The sequence below is a fragment of the Cinclus cinclus genome, chromosome 6 (assembly GCF_963662255.1).
Source record: "Cinclus cinclus chromosome 6, bCinCin1.1, whole genome shotgun sequence".
In the NCBI taxonomy this organism is placed as follows: domain Eukaryota; kingdom Metazoa; phylum Chordata; class Aves; order Passeriformes; family Cinclidae; genus Cinclus; species Cinclus cinclus.
In genome coordinates this window covers 4,287,263-4,314,421 of record NC_085051.1, presented here as the reverse complement: position 1 = coordinate 4,314,421, position 27,159 = coordinate 4,287,263, and the positions used below count along the sequence as shown (strand labels likewise).

Here is a 27,159-nt window from a genome sequence, read left to right as displayed (position 1 = left end):
GTCCTTCGGAAGCCAGGCTTGTGTGTGCTGCCAGGATGAGCGAGGGAGGAGGCTCCTGGAGAACATCCCAGGCTCTGGGTGAGCAGGAGGTGAGAGCCACGCTCTGTCTCTTTTTTTAACCAAGGACAGAAGCAATGCTGGGCGTGTGCTGACCTGCAGTAGCCAAAACAACCTGCAGGGTTTGAAGCTGCCTTTCTGGAGCTGTGGCACGCTGCTGGCCCTGTGCTGCAGCTCATCCTCCCAACATCCCAGAGCGTGTGTTAAACTGGGGACACCAGCCTCTGCCACTGAACAAAGCAGCTGCTTTGCTTTTGTTCCCTTGCAATCCATGCTGCACAGGGAGGAGAGAGCAGGGTCCAGCCCTTATCATCACCTGGCTTCACCTGAACTCCCAAGATCATTTATACCCACGGCTTCCTTCCTTCAGCAGCTTTAGAAAATGTGCTCAAAGGCTCCAAAGTAAGCAATACTGATGGCAAGTAAGCTCGTGTTACTGTGAACTGCTGAAGATGAGGAGAACTGCGCCAGTAAGAATCCCTAGGTACATTAAAAAACAAATTAAATACACAGGTCGCGCATTCCAGTTTGGTAAAGTTTAAACATAAGAATTTTAATATTTCTGAACATTAAGTCTAATACCTTGAGCTGTTAGAAAGTTACACTTGCAGACTAAACCTGCCTTGATCCTGGAAGTACAAAAAAAGTGACCACCCATCAGTAAAACCGTATCTTAAGCATGGTGGATTTTCAGAAATTGAAAGAAAAGGTAAGATTTTAATTTTTTTTTTTACCAGCATAAAAACTTTCAAGAAAGTTAAAATACAAGACTTTAAATATTTTTCTTCTTAAAGTTTTATTGCACACTAGCCAGTATTTCCTTGAAATAATAACAGTTGTTACCCAGAATAGTAAAGTACATCTTCATTACTACAAGTATAGAGACATTTCTCCAGGCAATCATGAAAAATGCTTTTCTGACTTAAAAATTAAAATGGTCTTGTTAGTGGAATATCTGAAAAAAGTTACAAAACAATCATATGAATTAGAAAGTATTACTCTTTAGCTCACAACTCATGCTGTAAAATCAAAATTAGAACAGTAATTAAAAAAAATAAACAAAAAAGTATCTGTATGCTTGGGAAGCTCAATTTCATCCAAACAACACAGTGAGGATTCCTGTGTTTCCAAGCTTTATATTCCTGATGGGTAAGGCCAAATTGGTAGACCTGTTTTTAGAATCAGAAACAAACCTGATGCAATTCTGTTAGCAGTTCATCAGTGCTGCCCTGAAATAAAATGAAGGTGTTGCCCAGACTTAACTGAAGGCCAATGCTTCTAATTGCTCAAACAGCAGCTCTTTCAGCATTCCTGATTATTTATGTGGGGAGGTAAAAATATTAAAAACCCCCACTTTAATAACATTTCTTTTCTGCTGTTTCTATGTCCTTACCCTGAAACTCTGACTCAGACACTGACCTCAGGGTGAGGAGGATCAAGCCTTGAATGAACAAAACCGCTCAGTGGATACGGATGGAAACCTGTGGGTGTCTGAAACTCAATTTCTGTAAGATACTTCTGCTTAGTGCATTTGAAACAATCAAATGTTGCTGCTGAAATCTCAGGAATGCAACTGCAGTATTAACTAGAGCCACAAAAATAATGACACAGTTTCAACACAACTCAATTTTCATGGCAAACAGGGCAGCAGGTGAATGGAACCCATCCAGCCCTGTGCCTGATGCAGATCTGCAAGTTCAGGCAACACAAATGAACACAGCTCCCTGAGCTTCTTTCACATACTGGATAAAATAGAAATACTCAGATGTCCATAACCTCAGATGTCCAGAGTTCTTTCTCATACTGGATAAAATGGAAATGCTCCGATGTCCAGAGTTCTTTCTCATACTGGATAAAATGGAAATGCTCCGATGTCCAGAGTTCTTTCTCATACTGGATAAAATGGAAATGCTCCGATGTCCAGAGTTCTTTCACATACTGGATAAAATAGAAATACTCAGATGTCCATAACCTCCGATGTCCAGAGTTCTTTCACATACTGGATAAAATAGAAATACTCAGATGTCCATAACCTCCGATGTCCAGAGTTCTTTCTCATACTGGATAAAATGGAAATACTCCGATATCCAGAGTTCTTTCTCATACTGGATAAAATGGAAATACTCCGGTGTCCAGAGTTCTTTCTCATACTGGATAAAATGGAAATACTCCGATGTCCAGGGCCTCCTGGCAGGTGCAGGTAATGTTATTCCCTGAAGTGATGCTGCCATCTTGTGACGGAAAGGCTTAAATCCACTTTTATTTTTGTTCCCGAGAAGTATCCACAGTGCCTGGAGGTCTGGGACACACATGTCAGACATGGCCAGGGATGGGAGCTGGACTTCTGCTCTCCCTCCCCAAACCCAGCTCTCTGGACACTGAGTGCAGAGGACAGTGAACCCTGTTTCAGAATCCCAGAATTTGGAATTCTTCAGAGCAAGCTCACCCTCAGTGCAGCAGAACATTCATGTTGCAGTGGGACATTCAGAACTGAGGGAAACTTGCATTTCAGGTGGAAATGGAAGCAAAGGAACCACAGGCAATTCATGCTAAAAGTCGGTGAACTCCAACTCCGACTTTCCTCTAAATCCCACTATGCAGCTGGTGCCTTGTGGTGCTAGATTGGAAAACCCAACCAATTAAAAATATGCATTTTGCATGGCTAGATATTACATACATCCATCCATCAGTCCTTGACATTAGGGATCAAGGTACAGAGTACAGCTAAAGGCAACAAAGTAATTTATTGATTTTTTTCACCAAATAGCAGACTAGACATTAATAGAATAATAATAATAGTATTAATATAATTAATATAATTATATAACATTCCAATTGTCATTCTAATTCCAATATAATACCGTACATTCTTCTAAATCTCTATTTTTTAATTCTCCATACTCTCTTCCTAATGCACACACACCAGATTTCAAGACAAGAAATAGGACCACGTAAAGAAGGATTGAATTTAATACCATGGGCTAAAGAAACACTGAGTGCTATTAAATCTAGAGTGAAATTTTTCAACAATGCTTTTACAGCTGAAAATGCCACCTCAAATGCTGCATGCACTCAGCATGAATCTATTTTGGAAAAGGAATAAAGTAGCTTTAATATGATCAAAATATTCTGACATCATAATTGTGAATGGAATATTTAAACCTTCTATTTCCACATTTATAATACATAATGCAGAAAATGCAATTTTATAATATTTCATCTCTTGAAAGCAATTAGAAAATATATGGTATTCTAGAATCTGTGCACATTCAGTTTCCACATGGGAGTACTGAGAGATATCCTAAAATTAATTTTATTAGCATGCCTAAAGGTTTCTTGTTGCTAGGAAAAAAAGAAAAAATCACCTGCTCTTCCTGGCTGCAAAATCCACATCTTCCTGCAAGCCCCTCACATAAGAAACAGCCTCCTGCTATTTCGGTTTTGAGCTGCAGCTGTAAGCAGTGACCTCTCTGCTCTGCCAGTGTGCAAATTTGTTATGCTACAAGAAGTTATTTTAATAATCCCTTCATTCCAGGTGTTACTAGAATTAATCTGTTACTTTGCAGCTGTAGCAGGTGGTGAGGAGACAGTGCCCACCATTGCTGCTAGATTTTATTCTTGCCCTGTCACAGTCTGCCACAGCTCTGGCTCTTATTAATTCCTTTGGAAAGGGAGGATAAACCACCATCGTGCCCTGCCTTTGACTGGCACAGCTATTCACACAAAAGTCAAATGTTTTGATATCACTGAAGGAAAGGACCACAGCCTCAATTATCAGACTTTTTGGCACTTACCAGTTGCAAACTATGTGTGACATATTTATCAGCTTGCATCACCACCCCAGCATACCTGTGTGAGCCAAGAACACGTTTTTCTCTTTCCCTGCCCCTTCAGAAAGGGGGCAATTCTAACCCAGGCTTTCTAAAGAAACAGTTCTACACTGGGAAACTGTAAAGCAAACAATCTGGCCCTATATAATTATAAAATGTGTTTCTTGCTTGGTTTACCAGCAAGATCTGCTCTTTGGAATTACTTGGAGGGCACTGAATCAAGAGATATATTCTATTGCCTCCTCTGAAAAACACATTGCCTTGTATGCACAAAAACAGTGGCCCTGAATTTTATGTTTAATTCAATATACTTAGAAAGCCTGGAGTCTCCAAACTCTATATTCAGTTACTTAATCTGAAATCACAGCCTAAAAAAACCTGTGTTTAAGCAAAGTCTAGAAAGCGTTGCACTTCTTGTCCGTCTGCAAAACTGTTGCAGGCTCGTGGGCAACAGCCTCTGGATCCTTTGGTGCTGCACATGCCCATGTTAATTCCTGCAAAGATGACTGTTTCTGGCTGAGAGAGGAGCAGGCAAGGGAAGGGAAAGGATGGTGTGACCCACATGTACAGGGGAAAGGAAAGGATGATGGGACCCACATGTACAGGGGAAAGGATGATGTGACCCACATGAACAGGGGAAGGGAAAGGATGATGGGACCCACATGAACAAGGGAAAGGATGGTGTGACCCACATGAACAGGGGAAAGGATGATGGGACCCACATGAACAGGGGAAAGGATGATGGGACCCACATGAATAAGGGAAAGTTAAGGATGATGTGACCCACATGAACAGGGGAAAGGAAAGGATGATGTGACCCACATGAATAAGGGAAAGTTAAGGATGATGTGACCCACATGAACAGGGGAAAGGAAAGGATGATGGGACCCACATGTACAGGGGAAAGGAAAGGAAAGGATGATGTGACCCACATGTACAGGGGAAGGGAAAGGATGATGGGACCCACATGAACAAGGGAAAGGATGATGTGACCCACATGAACAGGGGAAGGGAAAGGATGATGGGACCCACATGAACAAGGGAAAGGATGATGTGACCCACATGAACAGGGGAAGGGAAAGGATGATGGGACCCACATGAACAAGGGAAAGGATGATGTGACCCACATGTACAGGGGAAGGGAAAGGATGATGGGACCCACATGTAAAGGGGAAAGGAAAGGATGATGTGACCCACATGTAAAGGGAAAAGGAAAGGATTGTGTGACCCACATGTAAAGGGAAAGGATGATGGGACCCACATGAACAGGGGAAAGGAAAGGATGATGGGACCCACATGAACAAGGGAAAGGATGGTGTGACCCACATGTACAGGGGAAAGGAAAGGATGATGGGACCCACATGAACAGGGGAAAGGAAAGGATGATGGGACCCACATGTACAGGCAAAACCAGCTCGTTGTGTTTCCTGGTACTGTTACCCAGCCAACAAATGGAGCTTTTTAATTTGCTGGAGTCTGAGAACTCTTTGAAAAATGGACTCAGGAGATGCACCTATTCCACTTGGAAAACAGCTTTTCACTGCCAGCATTCAAATGCCCCTTCAAAGCTAAGGGGCTTTGGTTTTAATGTGATTTCTCTCTCTATCTCACTTCAGAATGTTAGTGTGCTCTCAGGTATTTTTTCTCTCCTACACACCTGAATTTATTTGCTGCCTTGGACCTATTAAAAAAACTAACCAGATGCGTTAGAACTGTGGAGCAGAGAGGACATGTTTGCAAGGATGGTGTGTACACACTGTTCTTCCTCCAAAACATGGAAAGCCAAAACACCCATCCAGCTGAGCAAGGAAGGACAACTCCAGAGTCAGCAAATGCCCAGTGGGGACTCAGTGACAGAGTCCCCTGGGGACCCAGACAGCCACACCCAGCAGCCTCCTACAAGGGCCAGGAACAGCTCTGATGACCTGGACAACCCAAATTCTGCTCCAAACAATTCCACAAATTTGGGCACCACAACAAGAACCATGAGGTCTGAACCCCGAGCTGATCTGGGCTTCCTATAAGAACTCCCATTCACAAAACTTCTTCTTGGCAAGCATTGAACATTCACAACTCTCTTTGAAGTTTAAAGGGGCAGAAAAGACTAAGGTACTTCCAGAGTTACAAAATTCTACATACTTTTTTTTTTTTTTTCCTTCAAAGCCTTTTTTTCCTTTCTTCTTTTGAAGGAGTGTCAGTCATGGCTACATGTTCATGGGGAAGATCTACAAAAACATCTGCAGCTGAGCTGAGCCAAGCATCCAACATACCTGCAGGGAGATGATCATTCTCAGTATCTGCAACCATCATGAATATTCAGATTTTAACTGCCTGGGTCATATTATAACTGAACTTCTTTATGCAAAAGTTCTGTCAGCAGAATGAAAGATCACTTTCTCAAACTGGAGGAGTTCTTACACACAAAAAAAAAGTTTAGGATGAGAATGTTTCTAAGCATTTTTGACTAATGCAATTCAGCAACAAAAATATCAATATAAGTTAAGATATAGCTCCCTGCTCAGCCAAACCATGACTAAATAGGAGATATCTTGTTCCATCTGATTCACAGAGCACATCTTGAGAGTACTGTGGTAAAAACTTTCTATGCATTTATTATCTGATGAATTATACATTATGAAACTGTTTCTAGCTGTTTATACCAGTATGGTAAGGGATACAGAGTTGTAAGAATTTCCAGGACAGTTTCTGGAAAAAATGTTATTTCCTGAAGGTAAGGATTTGGACCTATGCAGGGTACAGGTGGCCCTCCCTCAAAAAATTAAACCAAAATACTAAGTGCTTCACCTTGCAGGTATAGCTTAATGCATTGCAAACATCAATTAAAGAATGACTACTTACGTGAACTGAGGTTTCAAAAGAGATATTTTCCATTATAAAGTCCACACTTGTCAATGCTACACACAACCAGTATCACTACTTAAAAGAACATTATTGTCCAAAATGAGATTTAAGAAAAGTAACAGGTATTAAAGAAAACAAAATACAAAGCACAATTACCATATCTAGACAATTTTTTTAAGCACTAGGCTGCTTAAAAACATTGATTCCTAGAATAAATTACCTTCACCTCAACTATTCATCATGCTTAAGCTGGTTATAAGCTACTTTCTCTTTATTAATTTCTTCTTGGTTACCATTCCTGGCTGCAGTAATTGTTTATAGACAGCAAGCAAACACAGGACAATATACACAGTGAAATAATCACAGAGGAGTCAAAAGTTAATGAAACCTTTCACCACAGAAATAAAGGAAAAAGGAATCCCAAGTGACTTGGAATTCTGGGGAATGCAGGATATCACTTGCAGAACTTCTCTGTAACAGCAGGAAAGCATCCAGCAGAAGGTCTGGAGACCCAAGCAGCAGTGCTGAGGTCTTCTGGTGTTTTCTAGATATCTGAATACCAAGTTCTTCAGTGAAAAGTAAAGCACTTTGAGCAGTTCATTAAGACCTAGAAAAGAGGGGGCAAAGTTAAGAGAAGAGCAGCCTGCCACTGTTCTCTTGGAGGGGTGCCCTAAATGTTTAAGGCGGTTACATCTGAAGGTTTAAAAAAGAATATATAGGTGGTGCAGATTGCTAGATGAAGAAGGATCACGTTCCCTGCACACAAATGCAATACTGAATTTTAACTTAATTTTCTAGAAAATACACAAGCAGGACTAAAGAACTCTATTTAAATAACTGCATTATTTAAATCAAAACCTAGTAAGAATTCTTTTGATGAAAAATAAAATAATTTGCCAAAAAATATTATCAAGACAATTAAAATATTTTCATAATACATTTATGTTATTTTTGGACTAGTGTTATTTTTAATAGCCACAACACACAGCATTTTTTTTACCTACTCCGAATTCCTTTCAATTTAATAGACCCAAATCCAATGTTCAGTTCAACCTCCTGCCTCTCTTTTTCTCCTTTCCCAACACAGCCAACTGCACAAACAGAGGTTTGTTAGGTGTACCTTGAAAATAAACACATTTTCAAAACAGTCTGACTATAACCTACAGTAAGTTTTTGCAGGACTTCACAGATGCCCAGGATGAACACATGCCATGGTTCCAAGGACAATTCCTGCAGTATCAGAAAAGAACAGCACAGAGGTTTTCTGCAATGCTGACAAGATCCTTCCCTGTTTAGCTGACCTTTCTCTCCAATTACAGAACCTAACATTAACATTGAGACATGCATGGTTGTTGAGCTTGAGTTACTCAGCTAGAACCCAACTGAACTATTCCCAGCTCAGAAATCAGAAAAATATGTATTCTTGTAAGACATCAAACTGGCTGATGGTTGTACCATGGAGCACAGAGGTGCCTGGATGTTATTGTGCAGAAGGCCTGGGGAGAACACAGACCTCAGTAAGATAAATCAAGCATTCTTTATCTCTGCTAGAGGTGTAAAAATTTCAATATAAGGGCACACTCCTTTTCAATCCACTCACTACATTCTACTACACAGAAATAAAACAGTCCTAACAGCTGCCAGTGAATCCATGTAAATACATCCCTTGTGGTTTGCTCAGCAATGAAACACAAGGATATTTTAGTCTTATTAAATTCCTGGTGGGTTTGCTGTTTTTTTTTCACCTTGTTTTCTGGCACTGGATTAACGCCCCGTGTTTTGGAAAACTCAGCATCTGCATCACCTTTGACTGTAAAGAAAGAAGACTAATGTAGCAGTATCTGATCATAATGTTAAATATTTATTAGTTGGTGAAATCAAAATCTTCCCTTTCGTGTGAAAATGCTACACCTGCAAGATGTTTAACTGGTCCAAATATTTACATATGCTTAGAAAACAGGTGAGAATGTCACCAGTAGCTTCTAGTGAGGAAAGCACTCATTATCATCACTTCTAATTCTGCAAGGCAAACTGAGGCTGCTCACTGAGTCACTGCAGGCATTCCCCTGCTCAATGAGGAGGTGGCTGAGGCTGGAGGACTGTGACAGGTCTCTGTTTGCATTGCTCACACTCCTGCTGAGCAATTTCCCTTCCCCATCTCACTGTCAGGAGCAGTGAGAGACCTGACTCTTTTTTTTTTTGTTTGAATTATGATTATTGTGTTAATAATTTTGTTAATTTTTGTTGGATATATTGAAGTAGATAAGGTATAAATATTATTATTATGCTAATTATATATATATGTTTATTTTTAAAAGTTTTTTTTATAATTGTGTGAAGTAAAACACCTTATTAGTTGTTTAGTTTGGGGTTCTTTTTTTGCTGTTACTTAGAGTTAGGATTGAAGTACAAGAGACGAATTTTTGTGTTTGGACTCAGTTGTTTATTATTTTTTATTTAAAGTACAGAGAGTTTTTCAGCACTTCTAGATAACAAGCTAAAAGTGAGAAAATATTGGTGGATTTAGTTACAAGGTTTTTTTTAAAGTTTAATCATTTAATTAAAAACTAACATCTATATCATTTGTGTTTTTGACCTAATGACTAAACACTTGTGGCCTGCACAGCGGGATTGTTTTTCCAATTAAAAAAGTACTACTAAAACTAAGAAGAAGGAGGAACAAGAATGAAGAAAAAGACAATGCCCAAAAACCTCCATCTTGTCCCATACCTATTGCTATATTCTAAAACCCCAAATTCCAGACCCTTCACCATGTGATATTACACACTTCTATTCAACTATGCACCTGTGATTCTAACTCCATCACTCAAATCTGGAAGCCTTTTACAATAGATTTTTTTAATCAAGCTCTCTCAATTATCATGCCTAGTGCAGTACTGGGAAGCAGCTTTATTGCTTTTGCCTTCTGTCCTATAAAAGCACCTGGGGGAATGTTTTGTTTCTTCCCAGAATGTCTTTGGGTACAAAAACAAAACCAAAAAGCAGCTGGACAGTGTCATGCCTGCTCTTTTAAAGAGGATATTCCTTCTGTGATCAACACCATGGCTATCCATGTATCTCCCCAGGCACACAGGTTTTATTTGTAGAGATCACATTTCATTTTCTCTTTCTCTCACTTTGTCTCTCATTTTCCAACCCTTTTGGATTTGCCTTTTACCTTGCCACGTCCTTTTCCAGGAAGCTCTTTATCATCACACTAACCTTCAAATTTACATAATTTAAGCAAGTTTTGTTCCTTCTTCCAGGTTAAGCTGGGAGAGCTCAGGAAAAGAAAGAAGTCTTGAAATTATTGTGAAAAATATCTAGTATATATTGGGAAGTGTCACAAGTTGCATCATGCATGGTAAAGACTAATGTTTACATGCATCTATGCCATGCTTTTCCCACACTTGCCACACTTGAAATTTCTATATTCTTTCATGTGCTTTCTGACTATATGATCACTGAGCACAAGGAAACAGCTAATATGCTCTTAGAACATGCCATTAAAATAAAAACAGTCTCCCTGCAGACCCTAAGAGATGCGAATCTGTTCACATCAACCTTCTTAGCATAGTGATAGAGGAAGGTCTAATTGGGCTCTCAAGAAAACCTTAAGCTGCTGTTTTTCAAATGAAGTTAAGGCATGTTATAAATTCAAAGAAGAAAGAACATCAACCCGCAGTTAACATTTCACAAAAGGATTCTAATGTCTAACTTCTTCTAATGTACATCCAGTGTACAGCAGAAGAAATTGCCTGGGTTACTCTCAGTTTTCAAAACCAGAAATTTCCTTCTCTGGGTTCAAAAGAACAGCACTCATCACTGATTATCTCAGGACTTGTATACTGGATACAAAACTTTAAGCTCAGCTATAACTATTTCACCTGTAACAGTGTGGACTTCCATGCTTGCTAAGTAGAAATAAATAATGCAAATAAGTTAAGGCACTTCTCTTTCAGAAATTTTTTAAAAAATTAAATAAAAAATAATAAATAAAAGCAGAATTGCTAATGAAATGTAAGTGGATAGTTCCAAATAACAAACCTCAGCTATTTCCAAGATTCAAATCTGCAGCAACACTTAGATACACTGAAAACATCTCGTGTACCTAACCAGTAAATTGCAGACTGCTGACAAGTACTGAAGCAAATAGACAAGGGAATAACAGGACCAAACATAACCATGGATTCAAAATCAAACTGCTCACACTTCGAAGCTTTAGACAGATGAGGTGAGTACTGCAGAAGAAAACACCTTGGGTTTGTATTTCATATTCTTTTTACTTCTGTCTGTGAATGTCCTCAGGTATTACAGTTTTAACCAGATTTCTTCACACTGTATATTAGTACCAAACTAACTCTGGTGGTTGAAACACCACCTTACCTAACTACAGTTTTACAACACAGCAGGGCCCAGAAAAAAAGGCATTTAGCAAATCAAGTGCACTGAGTGGTACCAGTCTCAGTCATATGAAGGACTTTAAATAGCCAGCGCAGCACTAGTAACTACTCTGAAATCTCCATAAATAATCACTTCGATTGGAGATTTTTTTAAAAAACTGCACACCTGCTTTAATTCTATGTGCTTTCAGTTCCCCCCTTCCTCAATTAAAAAGAAAAAAACCCAGCTAAATGGGTAGTGCCATGGTTTAAGCAGCCAAAGCACCAGCATCAGACTAGCAGCGAGGCTTTGAGAATCATTTCTCACACTACAAATATATTGCCAAACATTAAACCACAAAAGCAGCTTCAAAACACCATTGCACAAATGTTATTTTTATTAATTTCAACATATGAATTCTTGGTTTCATTACCTGTTCAGGAAAAGCTGCCCTTTCAGTTCTCAAGAGGCATTATAAAAGAGCTGCCACAGCCAAGGACCATACAAAAGGACTCCCCTGAAGACTGCCAAATCTACTTTGGTTGCACAGAAATGTAGCACTCAAAGGGGATAAAAGTCCTTGCACATAACAGGAACCATCATCCCGAGGCTGCCAAGAACATGCATGTTATCATGAGGCAGTCAGTGCAAGCTTCATTAACCTCTTCATGCCTGAAACACGTGTACTACACGAGTGCCATCCTGGGTAAATAGAAAGATATGAAAATAAACAGCACGGGGATACAAAAAGCAGATAAACAAAAGACAAACTACCTTTTCAGCCTGGTTCTGAAGGAAGAGGCTGAGGGATAGAATAGAATAAGCCACAATAATAGCCATAGAATAAAGAGGAATAGACTGAAGAATGGCCAGGGTATCAGCAGAAAATTTGCAGTTAGAAAAGCATGTTACCATCATGCTTTCATTTTTCTTAGAATTCAGAGGTCAGAAGAGATAAAAACCCTAAAAGACAAATAAAACTGCTTTGATTATCCATTTTTGTAACTTCTTAGGGAAGAGGGACAATAAGCCCCTGATGGTCTGAGGCTTGCATTCTCCCCACTTGAGAAACCCTACCAGACTGAAAAAAGGAGACATCTGCCACAGAGCCCAGGGGTACAGAGCAGGACAGGAGCTTTATTGTGTATGCAAGTTTTCTTGTAGGTGCAAACAAACCCAGAACATCAAAAAGTTTATGGATGGTTCATATCCTAGTAAAGAGCATTCCCATCAGCAAGTCTGGAAGTTGGCTTCCTGTAAGTATTTCCATTGCTGGTGGTATCTAAAGCACAGCTCTATGTGCCTGTAGGAATTTAAAATTTGTCTGGGCTGCTCAACACCAATCTTTTGCTGCCATGAGGAACACAAAGCCAGCACCTATGCAAAGCCACACATTTCCAGCACAAGGAAGGGCATAGACAGTTCCATCTGGAAAGCACTGTGATAAATCCTGCAGTGGGCAGCCTGTGATGGCATCCCTGAGCTGGCACCGAGACCCTGCTGAATCATGCAACCCTGCATTCCATGGATGCACACCTTGTTAGTAACCAGCCAGCCCAACCCCAGCACCCAAGGAGCCTCTTCCTTTAACAGCTGTGGACAAAAGAACGTTCTGCTTGGAGACTTCAGTCTCTGGAAAGGGTTTGGATTCAGTGCAGATGATCTGGAACTTGTCCCTACCTATGTGGACACCTCTGGAAGATGTACTCACATCCAACAGGCCCAATTAGGAAGCCTGGCTTAAATCACAGGTTAGAGTTAAATGGGTATGCACCTAACTCAAAACAACTGGCACAATTCATTACAAAGAAGTAACAATATTGAAAGAAATCTACTTCCCATACTAATTGCAAATACGAGATTCAAATTGTGCAGCCAAGCCTTCTAATCAAAGTGTTGAAGAAGCAACTGCTGCAGACGCATCTATTGACAAAGGCAATGATGACAAGCAAGGACAGTAGTTACAAATATTTTTATTATTTATCCCAGGTTAATTCAGTTCAATCAACAGATAAATTACAAGCACTTGAAAGAGTAAGTCCTTTAAAAAGAATTAAAATGAGATACACGTGACCAAAATTATTGCATTTAGGAACTGCATTCTCTCAACAGTCTTACCACCGGTGCTTTGCCCTACTCTTTCACCCAGAAGAGAGACTCCTAGCACCACAGGATTATTTTATCAGTGCACACCCCACACTCTGACAACTACTCACAGTCAGGGCTGAATACAAACCACAGCAGCCAGGAGCCAGCAGCATTTCCTTATATATGACCCAAGCCACACAGGAGCCAACTTGCTGGGAGATTTCCAGGGGGAATTTCACCCACGTCAGGATACTCTGTACACAAGTCCCTGCCCTGCCTGACTCACACTGTGTCCACACTGGCATTCCCGCATTTGTCCTGTGACAACATTCCCCCTGCCAAAGCTCCAGGGCCAGCAGCTGACATTTCAAATGCTATGTAAGACCTCTGGCAGCTCCCTTGGCTGCTGTCAAAGGTAAAGCTGCAGTCATTAATGCAAGAAAGAGCTCAGCAACACCCCCCAGCAGAATGGCCCTTAAAGCCCCAGAAGGCTGCAATGTTCAGGACACAGCACGTTGCAAAACAAGGACAAGGTTGAGCCCGGAGAACGGCGGAGCCAGCAGCTGGGCTCAGAGCAAGCCTCCCCCAGCTCTGCCCAGACTGCCTAAAAGCTGCCTTAGGAAGGTCCCAGCTCTGGGCCCTGGCACAAGGAATGATGGCAGGTGAAGAGCACCTCCCTTGACCTCAGCAGTCCTAAACCAGCTATAAAATAACTGGGTCCAGACCAGAACCCCTCAAAATACAAAGTTCCTCCAATCACCAGTGGAAGAAAATGACCCGAGAGCACAGAGCAAAGCAGAGAGGGGTGTCAAGCACTGAGAGCAAGCACCAAGCAAGCAGAAACGGGGAGATGGTGACAGTGCTGTCCTGCTTGCCAGCCCTGCCCAGGAGAGGCTGGCAGGTCTGCCAAGCCCGAAGGCAGATCGCATCAAGATCCTGCTGCACCTACTGTCCTGGTACTCCATGCCTTGGGATTTGAGACATTCAAAGGTGCCTTTTCTTCCCTCCTTTCAGTGGAGGATGGGGTGGAGCCCAGGCAGCTGTGAGCTACCTCTTTTCACCGATTACCGTGACACCTTACAAAGAAAAGGTAAAGAAAACAAATTTCATCCAGTGGAAGGCCACTTAGGAACTTAAATGTGGGAGGGATGGAATGTTTTCTATGTGCTAGGGCATGCTGAGGATGGGAAACCACTTCCTGCTTGCCCAAAGAGCTGCAAGCAGCATAATGAGCACTCAGTCAAATACTAAACATCACCAGCTGTAATCTGAAGGGTCACTGGGAACCCCTGGTGCAAACCAAAGTGTTAAACTGCCCAGGAGCCAAGGGCAGCTGTATACGCCTTGGCTGTCCATTACTGAGAGCTCCTGAGGATGTCCTGAGTCCAGGGTGCTCTGTTACTCCTGCACTGGACAGCCTCTTGTTCACTGCTGCCTTTGTGCTCCCCAGCTGACCAGGCATCAGCAATTCCCCACGTGCAAGAGTGTTAATTCAGTGTTTTTAACGCACTGGCTACGTCACAGCCAGCTCTTTCTGAACCTCCGAAGTAACTGAGCCATGTTGGTGACTTCATTAGTCATAGTATGCATTCAAGGCAGCTCTCCTTCCCTCCTGCTTTCCCACGGGCTTTGCTGTGCTGCTGTGCAGAGATGGCTCACCCCCTGCCACCTCCCAGCCTTGGATAACGTGGGAGCCCACATTCCAGAGAGGAATGCACTCCACCAGACTGCACGCTCCAAAAGACAGCAGATTTCCAAGCTGCTGCACGTGTTTTAGGTCCAGCAGTGCCAGCCTGGCCCTGTGGCCAAGCCGGCAATCTCCGTGTGAGATGCACTTGGAACTCACCAACCCCACCTGACACCAGCCCACATCTCTTTCCAAACTTGGCCTGCCACCACGACACATTTTGCTCCCAGTGGCACCAGGAAGGTTTTGACAAGTGCATCAAGAGGTCAAACACCCTGGAACTGTGTTTTGTTTAGGCTACTAATGCCAGAAACTGCTCTGCAGACACAAGCACACAATGCTGAAATTGTTAAGCCAAGCTGGTAAAAGAATTCAGTGTTAATAAAGGAATACACGATCCCGCAAAACTCTCTGCAGTACTTCTCCATTTTAATTGTAATGTGAGCTCTAAACTCCTGTGGGAATTCATACATAAGATTAGTGCTACCGTGCAAAAGAAAACTGACTTCCTAAGGTAGTATCTGGACTCTCGTCTTGAAACAGTAATAAGATAATCTTTAACAAAAACATCGATGAACCTTGGCTGCTGATTTATAATTAATTAAAATAATCCCCTCCCGGTTTTGATCAAAAAGATCTTGGCATGAAACACCATGGCAGAGGAGAGAAAAGCACTTGCCCACTCATAAAGATTATGGCAGAAAACACTGCTGAAGAATCACAGAAGACAACGTTTAGCACTGAAAATAAACAATTTTTCCCCTAGTCTCATTACCTTTAACTTCACAGGGCTGTTTACCTACGTATTACAGCCACAACATTGGTCCCTCTAAAGCAAAATAATACTTTTTCCATAGTATATCTCTCATTTAATGTTTTAATTTTCCGTACTATTGCTGACTCTTTGAAATTAATTATTTACTTTCTAAAATTCTGCTTCAAAATATATGTATCTTCAGACACAAAAAAATCAATATGGGGGTTTTAAAATAGCTATCATAGAAAATAATTTTAAAGCTTTTTATCTTCATATTAGTATCTTGATTCCAGTGCTTAACACATTCAAGAAACAGTCTAAAATACTAAAATATAAAAGCCTCTTAACAGATACAGAAGAATTAAAAATAATCAGTGTTCTTTTTTCAAATACCTTAATTTGCTCTTTAGTGTTTTATTGATCTGTTTCAAACTTAAGGAGCTAAGATCAAAGAGGATATTTCTAGTAAAAAGGGCATTTAAAGATGCAGAATTCTAGAATTTTTCTCTTTTTTACTTTTACTAATTCTATTTGTTCTTCCTATTAGTTCTCCCCCGCATCCATATAAAGACTGAAATTACTGATTTTTATTTTTTTTTTAACTTTCCTTATTAAATGGACTGGATGATGCAGGCAGATTTTCAGAGAAATACTCCAAAATTTGCTGTGCAACTGGGGAAGAGTTCCCTGAGGAGGCTCAAACAGCAAAGCAGCCAGCAGCACAGTGACCTGCTGGATTGTGATATCCTGACCTTTCACACACCTACCTCCCCCTCATTCAGTGGATGTGGAAATGCCAAAGATGGAAAAAGGGAAGAGCCTTGAGCTGTGTCTTCTGAGTGTGCTGCCAGTGCAGGTGAGCTCTGAGCCACTGACTCCACTGCTGGCAAACACACAGTGCTGAGACATCTGAATAATAATGGTCAGCAACTTGCCAAGGACTGCAAACTTCAGCTTTAGGGGCTCTGAGGATTTTTGGGGTTTTTTTTTTAGTTGGTTGGTGGAAGGGCTGGGGGTTTTTTTGTTTTGATTTTTTTTTTTTTTTTGTGGTTTTGTTCCCTTGGGTGTTTTTAATAGGACAATACAGGAAAAAAAAAAAAGAAGCACTGCAATGCTGGCTCTGCCTCTGAAACAGGACATGGATCCCCTACCAACAGCCTATTTGAAAAAATCAAATTTCAGAGCAATCAAGTTTCAGAGCAGACATCCCAAATCCATGGCATTAATCTACACCATCCTCTTTCCTTAGGTTTTCCATTTCAAACAGGTAGGATAACAAGACTTCAGGAAAGACATCCATTTACAGCATCTAACTGCACATATGAAAGAGCAAGATGGCAGCACTCCATTTCATTCTTAGAACTTTCTCCAAAACTTTATTCATGATTTGTCAAATCCTGGAACAGGATTCAGTGACTCCTTACAGAGAAGGAGGAATTATTAGAGCACAACCTTCCAAGAGGTAGCCCATTCCTACAGACTAATTTAAAAGTTCAGCATCCTTTAAAATAGAGGTTTGCTGTTTCCTATAGCACACTGACAGTGCATAAATATATTTCCATTAACCCAGTGCATACATTAGTGTGACCAGCACTGTACTGACTAAAAACTGATACACTGCAGCACTTGTGGCTCTCACTAATTTATCTCTGAGCACGTTTCACAATCAATAGCCCAACAAGTTTACCTGTCCCTGCAAACCCAGCATCAACTGTAGCCTGAGACATCAGTTTTTTTCCTTCACACTAAAAACAAGTTAAACCTGTGCTGTTTTAAATCAGCCTTTATGTAAGGCCAGGATTCCCTTCATGAAACTCAAATGAGTGACTGACTGATTCCTCTTTAAGAAGTCTCACATAAAGACATTAAGTACTGGAGCATCCACAATTTACAAAAGCTCCTGGAGATTTAATTATTAACTAGAGATTATAACTCCATTAAAGATGTTTTATGCACACATGCTACACTGGATATTTGCACAGTTTTAAAGGTTGGCAGGAGGATCTAACAAAGTATTTATTTAAAAAGCAAACTCCTGATTCTTATCTAGTAGGCACATATTTGTGGTACCTACCTCTTAATCCTAAGAGAACAATATATTTCAAATAAAGTCATTGGGCTCTGTAGCTTTTCCCCTTGTTATGCACAAACGGCAGCAAAATACAACCTGTAAGAACATAACATTTTAGAGAGTCAAAAGAACTTTCCAGAGTAACATCTCTGAAAGTATCCTTCAAGTATCTACACAAGTTGACATAATTTCTCACTTCTCCTGCAGTTATACTTTCTCTCACACCTAGATGCTTACAACAGTCCCCCTCAAAAAAAACCCAACTAAATTCCAAATCTTTTAATGCACAACACAGGTGATAAGTGTGAGTAAACACCTCTCTTCAGAAAGACAGGAGTTCATCCATTTCAAACTGCCTTTCCTATTAAAAACCCCACTATTTTAGATATTTTTCTTCCTCTTGTAGAGGGGTAGCTCTACAAAGCCGTGTGCTTAACATAAAGTTAACATTAACAGCAAGGGACTTGCAGGTTCCTGTCTCAGTACTTGATTTTATCAGGTTAGAGCTCAAAGGTCTAAGATGAGGGGCTTTCAGGTGAAAAATATTTCAAACCCAAAGGGCAAGAGCTCCTGTGCCAAAGAACCCTCTGACCTTTACAAGATAAATAACTTGAACCCATTAAGTTATATAATGCAACACAGATTAGAAATACACTTAAAAACTGCTTTAAGCTTTTCAATGAGAGGATTTCTGTGCTTGATTCAAGGAGCAAAAATTTTTAAAAAACCTGAAAATAAGTCAACCACAACAAAGCCAGAAACAGCATTTCCATAGCGTACTTGAAAGATGAGAATAAAACCACTAATGTTATTTACAAAAAATGACCATTTTGAAGCCTTTCAAAGCATAAATGTACTATGCTAATAGAAACAGCAATAGGATATCCTGATTCCAAAAGCTGCCACTTATCTCTGAGAAAGCAGAGAGGATCCTGAGAAGTTACATACTCTGAATATGAAGAGGGAAGAGATCATTTTACCACCTCTTCAGTAGCCTCCAGTACAATGGATTTCAAGAATTACCCCAAACCCCAAAACTTAATGGATGCAAAACTAAAAAACTTTCCTCAGTACTGCATTTTTTCCACGAGGGGACACCAAAATAGCAAGAAAAAGCGTGCAGAAATGTACAGCTACCATACAGCATCATTCATTAGCCAAGTAGAACGCTTTTCACTTACAAACTATTTTGCGCTGAAATAGGCATTGACTACTTTTCCTCTAGCCTGCGTTTTAATCATCCTACTGATTTGGTTTTCATTGTGTTTCAGCTGGCACAAAAAAAACCCCAAAAAACAGATACAGTTCAGCTTGTGCCGGGCAAAAATCAACAATTAAGCAACGCCGCAAAAATAACCTCGCACTCCGTTTAGAAACGCGCCGTTCATCTCGATTTACAGCGAGCGCACACGGAACGTCATCGCACGACTCCAAGGAACAGCTCCTGAGCACCAGGAAGGGCTCACAGGACAAGGGACCGCTGCAGCCTGGTCACCGGCACCGCGGAGCGGCGAGCGCGTCCCCGCGGCCCGGGGCTGGGGAAGGGCGGCGGGGCCTGGCGTTCCAGGGCCGGTCACTAATGGGCCCCGAGCGCCGCTCCGAGCGCACCCACGGCCGGGCGCTCGGGAGCCCCGAGCCGCACCACCGGCAGCGCCCCGGGCGCGCTGCCTCCCCGCTCGCCTCCCGCTGCTCCATTTGCACGGACTCAAGTTAGCTTCGAAAACACCTCTGCGATCGCGTAGTCCGCCCCACGCCAGAACGCCACCGTGGCGCATCCAGTCTCTCCCTGAACAGGCCCGCAGACGGTGCCCGGTGCGTTCATTGACGCCCGCTGCCCCGCAGGCTCGGCCGTTCCCCAGGGCAGGATAACGGCACGGGGAGCGGCGGCCCGCCGCCACGGACACCCCGCGCGCGGGGCGGCTCTGGCCCGCCCGGCCGCCCGCCCAGGTTCCGCGCTGCGGCTCCGACACCGCCCCTCAGTGCTCGGTGAGCACCGCGCGGTTCGGTTCGGTGACGTTCGGTTCGGTGCGGTTCGGCCCAGCCCGGCCCACGGCCGGGCCCAAGGTGATGAGCACAGCCGCACGCAGCGAGCCCGGGGTGGGGCGGCTCTCGCGAGAACCGCGCCGGCGGCCATTTTGCTATGGATTGGCGGCGGGGCGGAGCCGCGGCACTGCCCGCGGGAGCGGAGGAGGTGGAAGAGGACGAGGAGGTGGAAGAGGAAGAAGAAGAAGAGGAAGAGGAGGAAAAGGAGGTGGAGAAGGGGGAGGATGAGCCGCGGGCGTCCCCCCGCCTCCCGCTGCTGCTGACGACGGCGCTCGGTTCAGCCTGCTGCGGGCTCCGCGCCGCGCCACCGGCCATGGTGCCCAGCGAGGAGAACCAGCTCGTCCCTAAAGAGGTGAGGCGGGAGGCGGAGGCGGCGGGTGGCAGGCCCGGGACGCCGGCCGAGGAGGGAGTGGAGGAGGCCTGGCCTGGCCTGGCCCGGCCCGGCCCGGCCCGGCCTGGTCTGCCGTGGCCTGGCTTGGCTCCGCTCGCTCCCTGCGCGGCCCGGCGGGCCGGGCCCGTCTTTGTGCGGGGCCCGGGGGTGTGATGGTGGTGCGCGGGTGACGGGGCCGGCCGGGGCTGAGCCCGAGCCCGGGCGGCCCGAAGGCCGCACCTGTCCGTGCCCTGGTATGCGGGCAGCCCGGCCTGCGCGACGGGGCCGGGCCGGGCCGCTCTGGTGTCACGGGGCTGGAGGCAGCGCGGCCGCTCCTGCCGGCCCGCGGGGCTGCGGCCGAGGCCCCGCGCCGAGGGACACAGCAGGAAGGCGGCCCCAGCCCCGGCCGCCAGGCGGGTCTCGGCCCGGGGGTAGAGGCCGGAGCCGGGTGCGGGCCGGCTCCGGGAGCGCCGTAGAACGGGCGGCAGTACCCGCGGTGTGTGCCGGACGGAATGGGTTGAGCAGCGGCTTGTGTCCTTTATTCTAGGCCCCTCATCTCTCCCCTGTTGTAGGGAGAAGGGGAAAGGCTTGTTTTTGGCCATAGGCTAGAGATAAGAGCCCGGGTGAAAGAGGAAGGCGAAGCCTCTGTCCTGCAGCGATAGGCGAATGACACGTGTCAAGTCGGAGCGGTACTGTGCAGGGGAAGGAGTTCGAGTGATGGCATGGAATGCTTGGAAACAGCTACCGGTAGAGTAGTGTCAGCAGAAACTTTGTTTCCTGAGCAGGTACACTTACCTATTTTGCCAACTTTTCTGACGGTTTTGCAGTTCTGATAAATTACCCCCTTCAGTTGTTTTTCGTCAGACGTCAGTGTTACATTTTACCTCTTGTGTGTCAGGCAAGGGCTTCGTTTTTGTGAAGTTTAGCAAAATGAGGTGCTGATCCATAAATGGTGTTCTTGAGTAGATCTGGGAAGCAAATAACAGCACTGAATATTAGAAACAATTTTTTGTGCATGTAAACACAGGATATATGTAGGAAAAGGAGAACTTTACCTCATTTCCTTTCTTAAGATAGTAAGGTTTGAAGGACTACCTTTTTTCATTTTTACAGGAAAGTGAAATCTCCAGAAACTTTGAAGAAGAGATGGAGTGTAGTAGCTAACATGATTAAATATTAGTTCTTAACAAAAATCTTCAAAAATATAAAACCAGGGACAGAAGATGGAATAGCTGATAAAGATTTTTCTTTTAAAACCAAAGAAACATACTGATAAGGGATTGTGGCAGTAGCTGTAGTTACATAGGGTTAGACAAGGTATTAATAAAAGTAGCTAGCCAAGGCTGTGTCTTTAGTTATATGTATTAATAGTATCCCCCTTGGCTTTAGAGTTGTATTCAGAATATACTTATGATTCAGATGTGTATTTTTAACTGACTCGTTGGACGAGGCTTTTGAATGCACTTTTATCTGTAGGAGGGAAGTATGGGGAAAGGAAGATGAATATATGATTAGAGATATGGTTATCTTAAACAACCAGCATGAAATCTAGAAACTTTGTACATTGATAATGCTGGCGGGAGTTGTTTTTTCAAGTTCTTTATTGTGTCTCTATGCAAAGTGAGTGAAACTGAACAGGATATTAATGAAATCAAATTGAGAAGGAAAACAGATGAACTATTTCTCTTAAGCCCATCTGGTTATATCTATATATATGTTGTAACAGAAGTTTGTCTTTTCCAATATTTTTCAGTATATTCTCTCTTTTTTTTTTTTTTTAAGTGGTAGGGAGTTTTAATGGCTGTTACACTGCAGCATTCCCATTTAAGTCCTTCTGAGATTCATTAATAGTCCCATTGCAGAAAACACGGAGTTGTGGGTAAACAGAATTCTCCAGGTCTCTGAGTTCTCAACAGCCTGCTCCTAGATATTCCTCTTATGCCCCTAAGAGCAGCTGGAGGCAAAGCAGGTCTTTTGGAGTTTCACCTGTGGCCTCTGGGGATGGATAAAGGAGCACAGCTCAGGGTTTTGTCCCTCCCGGTGGGCTGGGAGGTATCACTTCAGGGATTTCAGCTGGGCTCTGAACCAGCCTGCTGAAGATGAGCACACAGTCAGGTCTTCCTTGGCATTCCAGTGAGAAAGAACAAGAGGAAATGGAATGGTGTTTGCTTTAGGCTGCTTTAGGGCATGACTAATCATCTGAAAGAGTGGATGGGCAAAGGGTTTTGGTTCTTGTCTACAAGTCCGTGATGCCTTGGTAGATAAGTGGTAGGAAGTGTCTCTAACACTACCAGCCTGTGTGTGGTGGAGTGGCAGGATGGGTATTAAGTTCATGATGTCTTCAGTCTGTGTTTGTTTTTGTATATGTTAACAGGAGCTCAGATTGCTGTTTGCAAAGTAGAATTGCTTGGATTTTTTCATTAGCTTTTGTAAGGAGTAATACCATGTTTTCATGGCTACAAAGTGGATACAAAGTTTCACCGCTGCACTTCAAATCTCTTTTATTAGTCTCTTATGAAAACTTTTCTTTTGGACATTGCATAGCTTCAGCTGCATCTCTGAAGTCCAGGTAATCAAGGCCTTGTTATTTTTTTCTTGCTTGTAACTTGGGGACAAAGTTATTTTTCCTTTGGAAGTATATATTAAAGCAGTTTCTAATAAACCAATGTTGGGATTTCTTTTTGCATGAAGGTTTTTGCCTGGGCTATGCAGGCACTTAGTAGGTTCGTTCTTTCATCCTTACTGTCTGATGCTTTCTCAGCTGTTCCTGTTAGGAGTGTGACCAGTAATTCCTTCTGGTGGGGGCTGTGAGAGTCCCTGTTCACTGGAGCTGGGGTTCAGTGTAAACTAGTCCCTGTTCCTTTTCCTTCCAATCCTCAATTACTTCGCTTTCTTTGTCTAAAAGATGAAAAGATTCAGTTCAGTTTTCTTTTATATCCAATAAACAGAAGGCACTGAGTAAAACAGTTCATTGCTGCACCCTGGTAGCAAAATTTGAGCATATTCTTTAAAAATTGCTATATTAATGAGTGTGGATTTTTACCCAGTAACGCTGGGAAGGGAGGGTGAATAGTATGAGTAAGATAATTATGGAAATAAGAAGAAAATTATGCTATCAGAAGGGAAAACATTTATATAGCTTTCAGTGTTTCTAACAGGAAAAGTTGACTTGAAACTTATTTTGGGAAAATCTGCCTCAAATAGAAAATAATAAAATATTCTTATCAACATGGTGAGAAAGATGACTGTGTGTGCTTAATGGTAATATAAATGAACTTTGCAAAGACTTATCTTGAAAATCAAGATGTTTGAGAACTGAGTATGGGTCAGAATATGAGAAATATGTTCTGGTATGAGGTTTCTGAAGTGTTTGTGCTACTGATTAAAAAAATGCTGTGCAGATGCTTTTTCAACATGTTCTGGCATGAGCCATCCAAAGTATACCTGTCAGAATAAACATGTATAGAAATATATTCTTGCTGCCATTAAATCAAGCAGGGTGGTGTGAGTTCTCTCTCAGCTCATATGAGTCTTTTCACCCCTACACTCATGAATCCATTTTCATCTTCTGCACTGAACAAATCAAATGTGTTTCTTGATGGACAGCATTCTGACTTCCTCATTAGGAGAGAGGAATCTGATTATCATATTTTGCAATTCTCTTAAGTAAAGGGATGCTGTTCTCTTCAATGTTAATGACATCCTTGTTTTCTTATTCCCGTGTATTAAAAGATTCTACAGGTGGTTACAGCTTGCAAAATTTATCAGTTTTTCCTGCTTTTCTTCTGGTGTGCTCCATTAGAAAATGTAAAGGTATGATTGTGACAGCTAGAGAAACTGACTAATTCATTGACTGAGAAGGTATTTTGGAAATCAAATTTAGGAAACAAATAGAAAATCCTCATGGAATTCCACCAAATAATTTGTTCATTGTGAGCAGACATTTTCTGAAGGATGTTTATGTAGTTATTGAGTTTGGTGAGTAAAGCTTAGGAGTAGAATTCAAGAGCTTCCCCTGCTTTTTTCCAGCCATTGGGCTTCCCCGTTCCCATTTACTTTCCCTTGCTATCATCTGGGTATTTAGTCTGCAGCATGTAAAGGTGATCACACTAATGAAGTATCAGCACCTTCAGATCATGATGAAATGTTTTTACCTAGGAAGTACCAGCTGCCTGATGGGCAGTGCTTGGTGCTGGAGCCTCAGACTGTAAATGCTGTTGGAAGAGTTACTACTCAGGAGAAGAATCTGACAAATAATAACTAAACACCTTTCTTTGCCTGCAGTGATACCTTTTGAACATCAGCACAAACAATAAGTGTCATTTTCTCTACTGTTTTGTGTGTCGCTGGTGATTACAATTTTGGAATCAAAAACATCAGTAGTAAAGTATAATCCCTAATTTTTTTTTTTTTTGGTGTAGGTATACTCTCTTTCTCAGCGCAGTAGTGAACGTTTTCCTGAACAGAGAGTACTTCAGAGATTTGTTAGTGTTACATTCTGCACTCTTTTGAGCTCAGAGTATTGCTATGCAACAAAAAAGTTTCCAGTGTTTTGTTTGTTTGCATTATGAAATAAAGTACCCAAATGCCATTTTCTGTTAGTTTTAAAACCTGTGGATATAATCAGTGCAGCTTTGCATCCCAGTTTTAAAATGTTAGTTGTACAAACACACATATACTGATGAAAATTATTACTCTGCTGCCTCTTTTTGATAGAGTGTATTGATATCAATATAACATGAAAACTTGTGGAGATTTACTGAAATAAACCAGTGCCTTGAATTCGTGCTACCTTTAAATTGCATGTTTTAATCTTGTCAGAATTAAATGGGAGTGGGGCGGAGTTTTATTCTAAGTTTTTCCCCCCAGTACATTACTACTGGTACTGCACTGCACTGTATTATGCACAAATGTTCATATACCCAGTCACAGCTTCACTCTTTTTGCTATGTTTGAAAATATATTGGGTTTTATCTAAGAAAATAAAGGCGAAAGTTATGTCTGTAGAAAATGGAGTGATTGAGTTCAACGTACGTATTCAGCCTTTTTATTCAGTTTGAAAAAAAGTTTTTAATTCCTTTGTGAACATTTAAAACTGCTGTTTTACACTTTGCCCTTCAAGATTTAATATGGTGTACCTTTGGGTGAGCTGCCATTTAGCATTTTGTTATTTTTCTTGTCTTGTATGAAGTATTCTCAAAACAATGCCACTAGTTACTAAAGAATTGATAATTGTGACTACTAGTAAGTCATATAATTTTTTTTGTGGAATTCTGATAAAATAACAGTGAACTTGACCACAGTTTCAGGCACTGTGAAATGCCAGGATTTCTGTTTTCTTTGGTTTTTGCAATGCTTGGCATGTAGCCAGCTTGCACTGAGCAAATGCTCTTGCACAGCATTGGAAGATGAAATGATTTCTAAAAAGGATGTTTTGCATGTTCTAAAAATACTAGGGGGTGAAAGTGGTACAGATCACTCGATTGAATATAATTGTTGAGATTGTGATCACAAGGATGCCTTAGGTGCTTCTGAAAAAATGGCAACAGATTATTTTTAGATTGGCATTTCTTTGAATAGCTTAAAGCTGGTTATCATGCTGCAGTTCAGGTGTAGCTTCTCCATAAGCACATGTGAGGAAAGCTGCCTCAGTAACATGAGCCAGTGTGCCTGAATTCCTGAGGATTGGTGAATGATCTGCTTTCAGAGCTTCGTGAGAAATAGATTTGATGTAGTGTGGAAGTTTCCCAGTAAATAGTGTCTGAACATGTAAATAGCATTTTCTGAAGAAGTTTGTCAGCGTACTACAGGAGCTAAAGGAATGGTGGCAGTCATGCTCACTGATTTGTGTAGGTATTGGCTTGAGATTAGTGACAGTGAAGGAAAAGAATAGCACATACAGAAACTCCTACATAGTACCTGGTCTTTGTAAATAAAATGCTTCCATCAGTTTATGTGTGGAAAAATTGTCTAGGTCCTTTCTTTCACAGGCATTGTCCTCCCTGTTCCTTCTGTGGGGACATGGCTCCAGAGTTCTGTGTTCTCCCTGGAGCCCTTCGTGGCAGTGGCAGCAGGCAGAGCTTATGCCCAGGTGCTTCCACTCTGAACTGGACCCTTCCTGATGTGCAGAATTCCCAGACTGCTGCACAAGGAATCTCTGCTAGTGCACCTCACTGTGCAGCTTCTCTTTTTCCTTCCCCAGCAGCAGCTGGATGCTTTAAAATTAGAGAGTTGTTAAAGAATTAAAAACTATGCCTGTGGTCATGTTTTAATGTCTGAACTGTACAGGATTTTAATTTTTTAGCATACATGTCTGTTGGTGATTTTGTAGGAAAGTAAACCTTCATTTCAAAATTGTCCATGAAGAGAAAACTCTTCTGAGTGCTGGTTTTGCTCAGACTCTTAATTTCTTTTTATGTTAATGTTGCATTTGTAATTCAGTCCAGCCGAAAGTTCTTCAGAACAGGAGCAGCAAAGGAAAATGTTTCCATAAAATTCATACTTGAAGAAAAGGAGGGCAAGTCTATCCACTACTTCTGTGACTCTCCGTAGGAGACAAGTGTTGCAAGTGTTGAGTAATATATAAAATTGTAGTAAGTGTCTTGTGGTGTTCTCATATACCCTTTTGTAGTTTTTATGGAGTGTTTTTTTTTGTTTTTTTTTTTTTTTTTTTTTTTTTAAGAAGAGCCTAAGGGCATGCTGATTAGGAGTGTGGAGAGAAGTTACAAGCAAAGGAAACTGTGTGAAGATGAGGCCATTTCAGATCAGAATGTAAAGGTTTTACTGTAATGAATGCAGAGTCTGGGCAGATAGTTTGTGAATGTACAGAACTTCACTGACACTTAATTCTCACAATTATTTTAGTGTGGTTACAAATCCCTTTTCAAGTTCAACAGCATTGGGTCAGAGGAGGGAAGAAATTAGGATCATCTGAAATTAAAACTTTTAAGACAGTGAAATACAATGTCCAGTGGTTAAGTGGTAACTAGAGATATTGAAACTATTCTTTGT

General features: G+C 41.9%; 1 protein-coding gene across 6 annotated transcripts in view; it reads left to right on the top strand.

Moving 5' to 3' along the window:
* Positions 1–19,899: 19,899 nt before the first annotated feature.
* Positions 19,900–27,159, top strand: part of USP47 (ubiquitin specific peptidase 47) — a 50,672-nt gene continuing 43,412 nt past the window's right edge. For 5 of the 6 annotated variants that reach the window (XM_062495567.1, XM_062495564.1, XM_062495565.1 and 2 more), the window contains exon 1: positions 19,900–20,130. In XM_062495567.1, the coding sequence (XP_062351551.1) occupies positions 20,092–20,130 (39 nt within the window). In that variant the 5' untranslated portion in view covers positions 19,900–20,091. Of the gene's footprint in view, positions 20,131–20,904; positions 20,934–27,159 lie in introns of those variants that run through there. The other variant, XM_062495571.1, reaches the window with a different exon arrangement.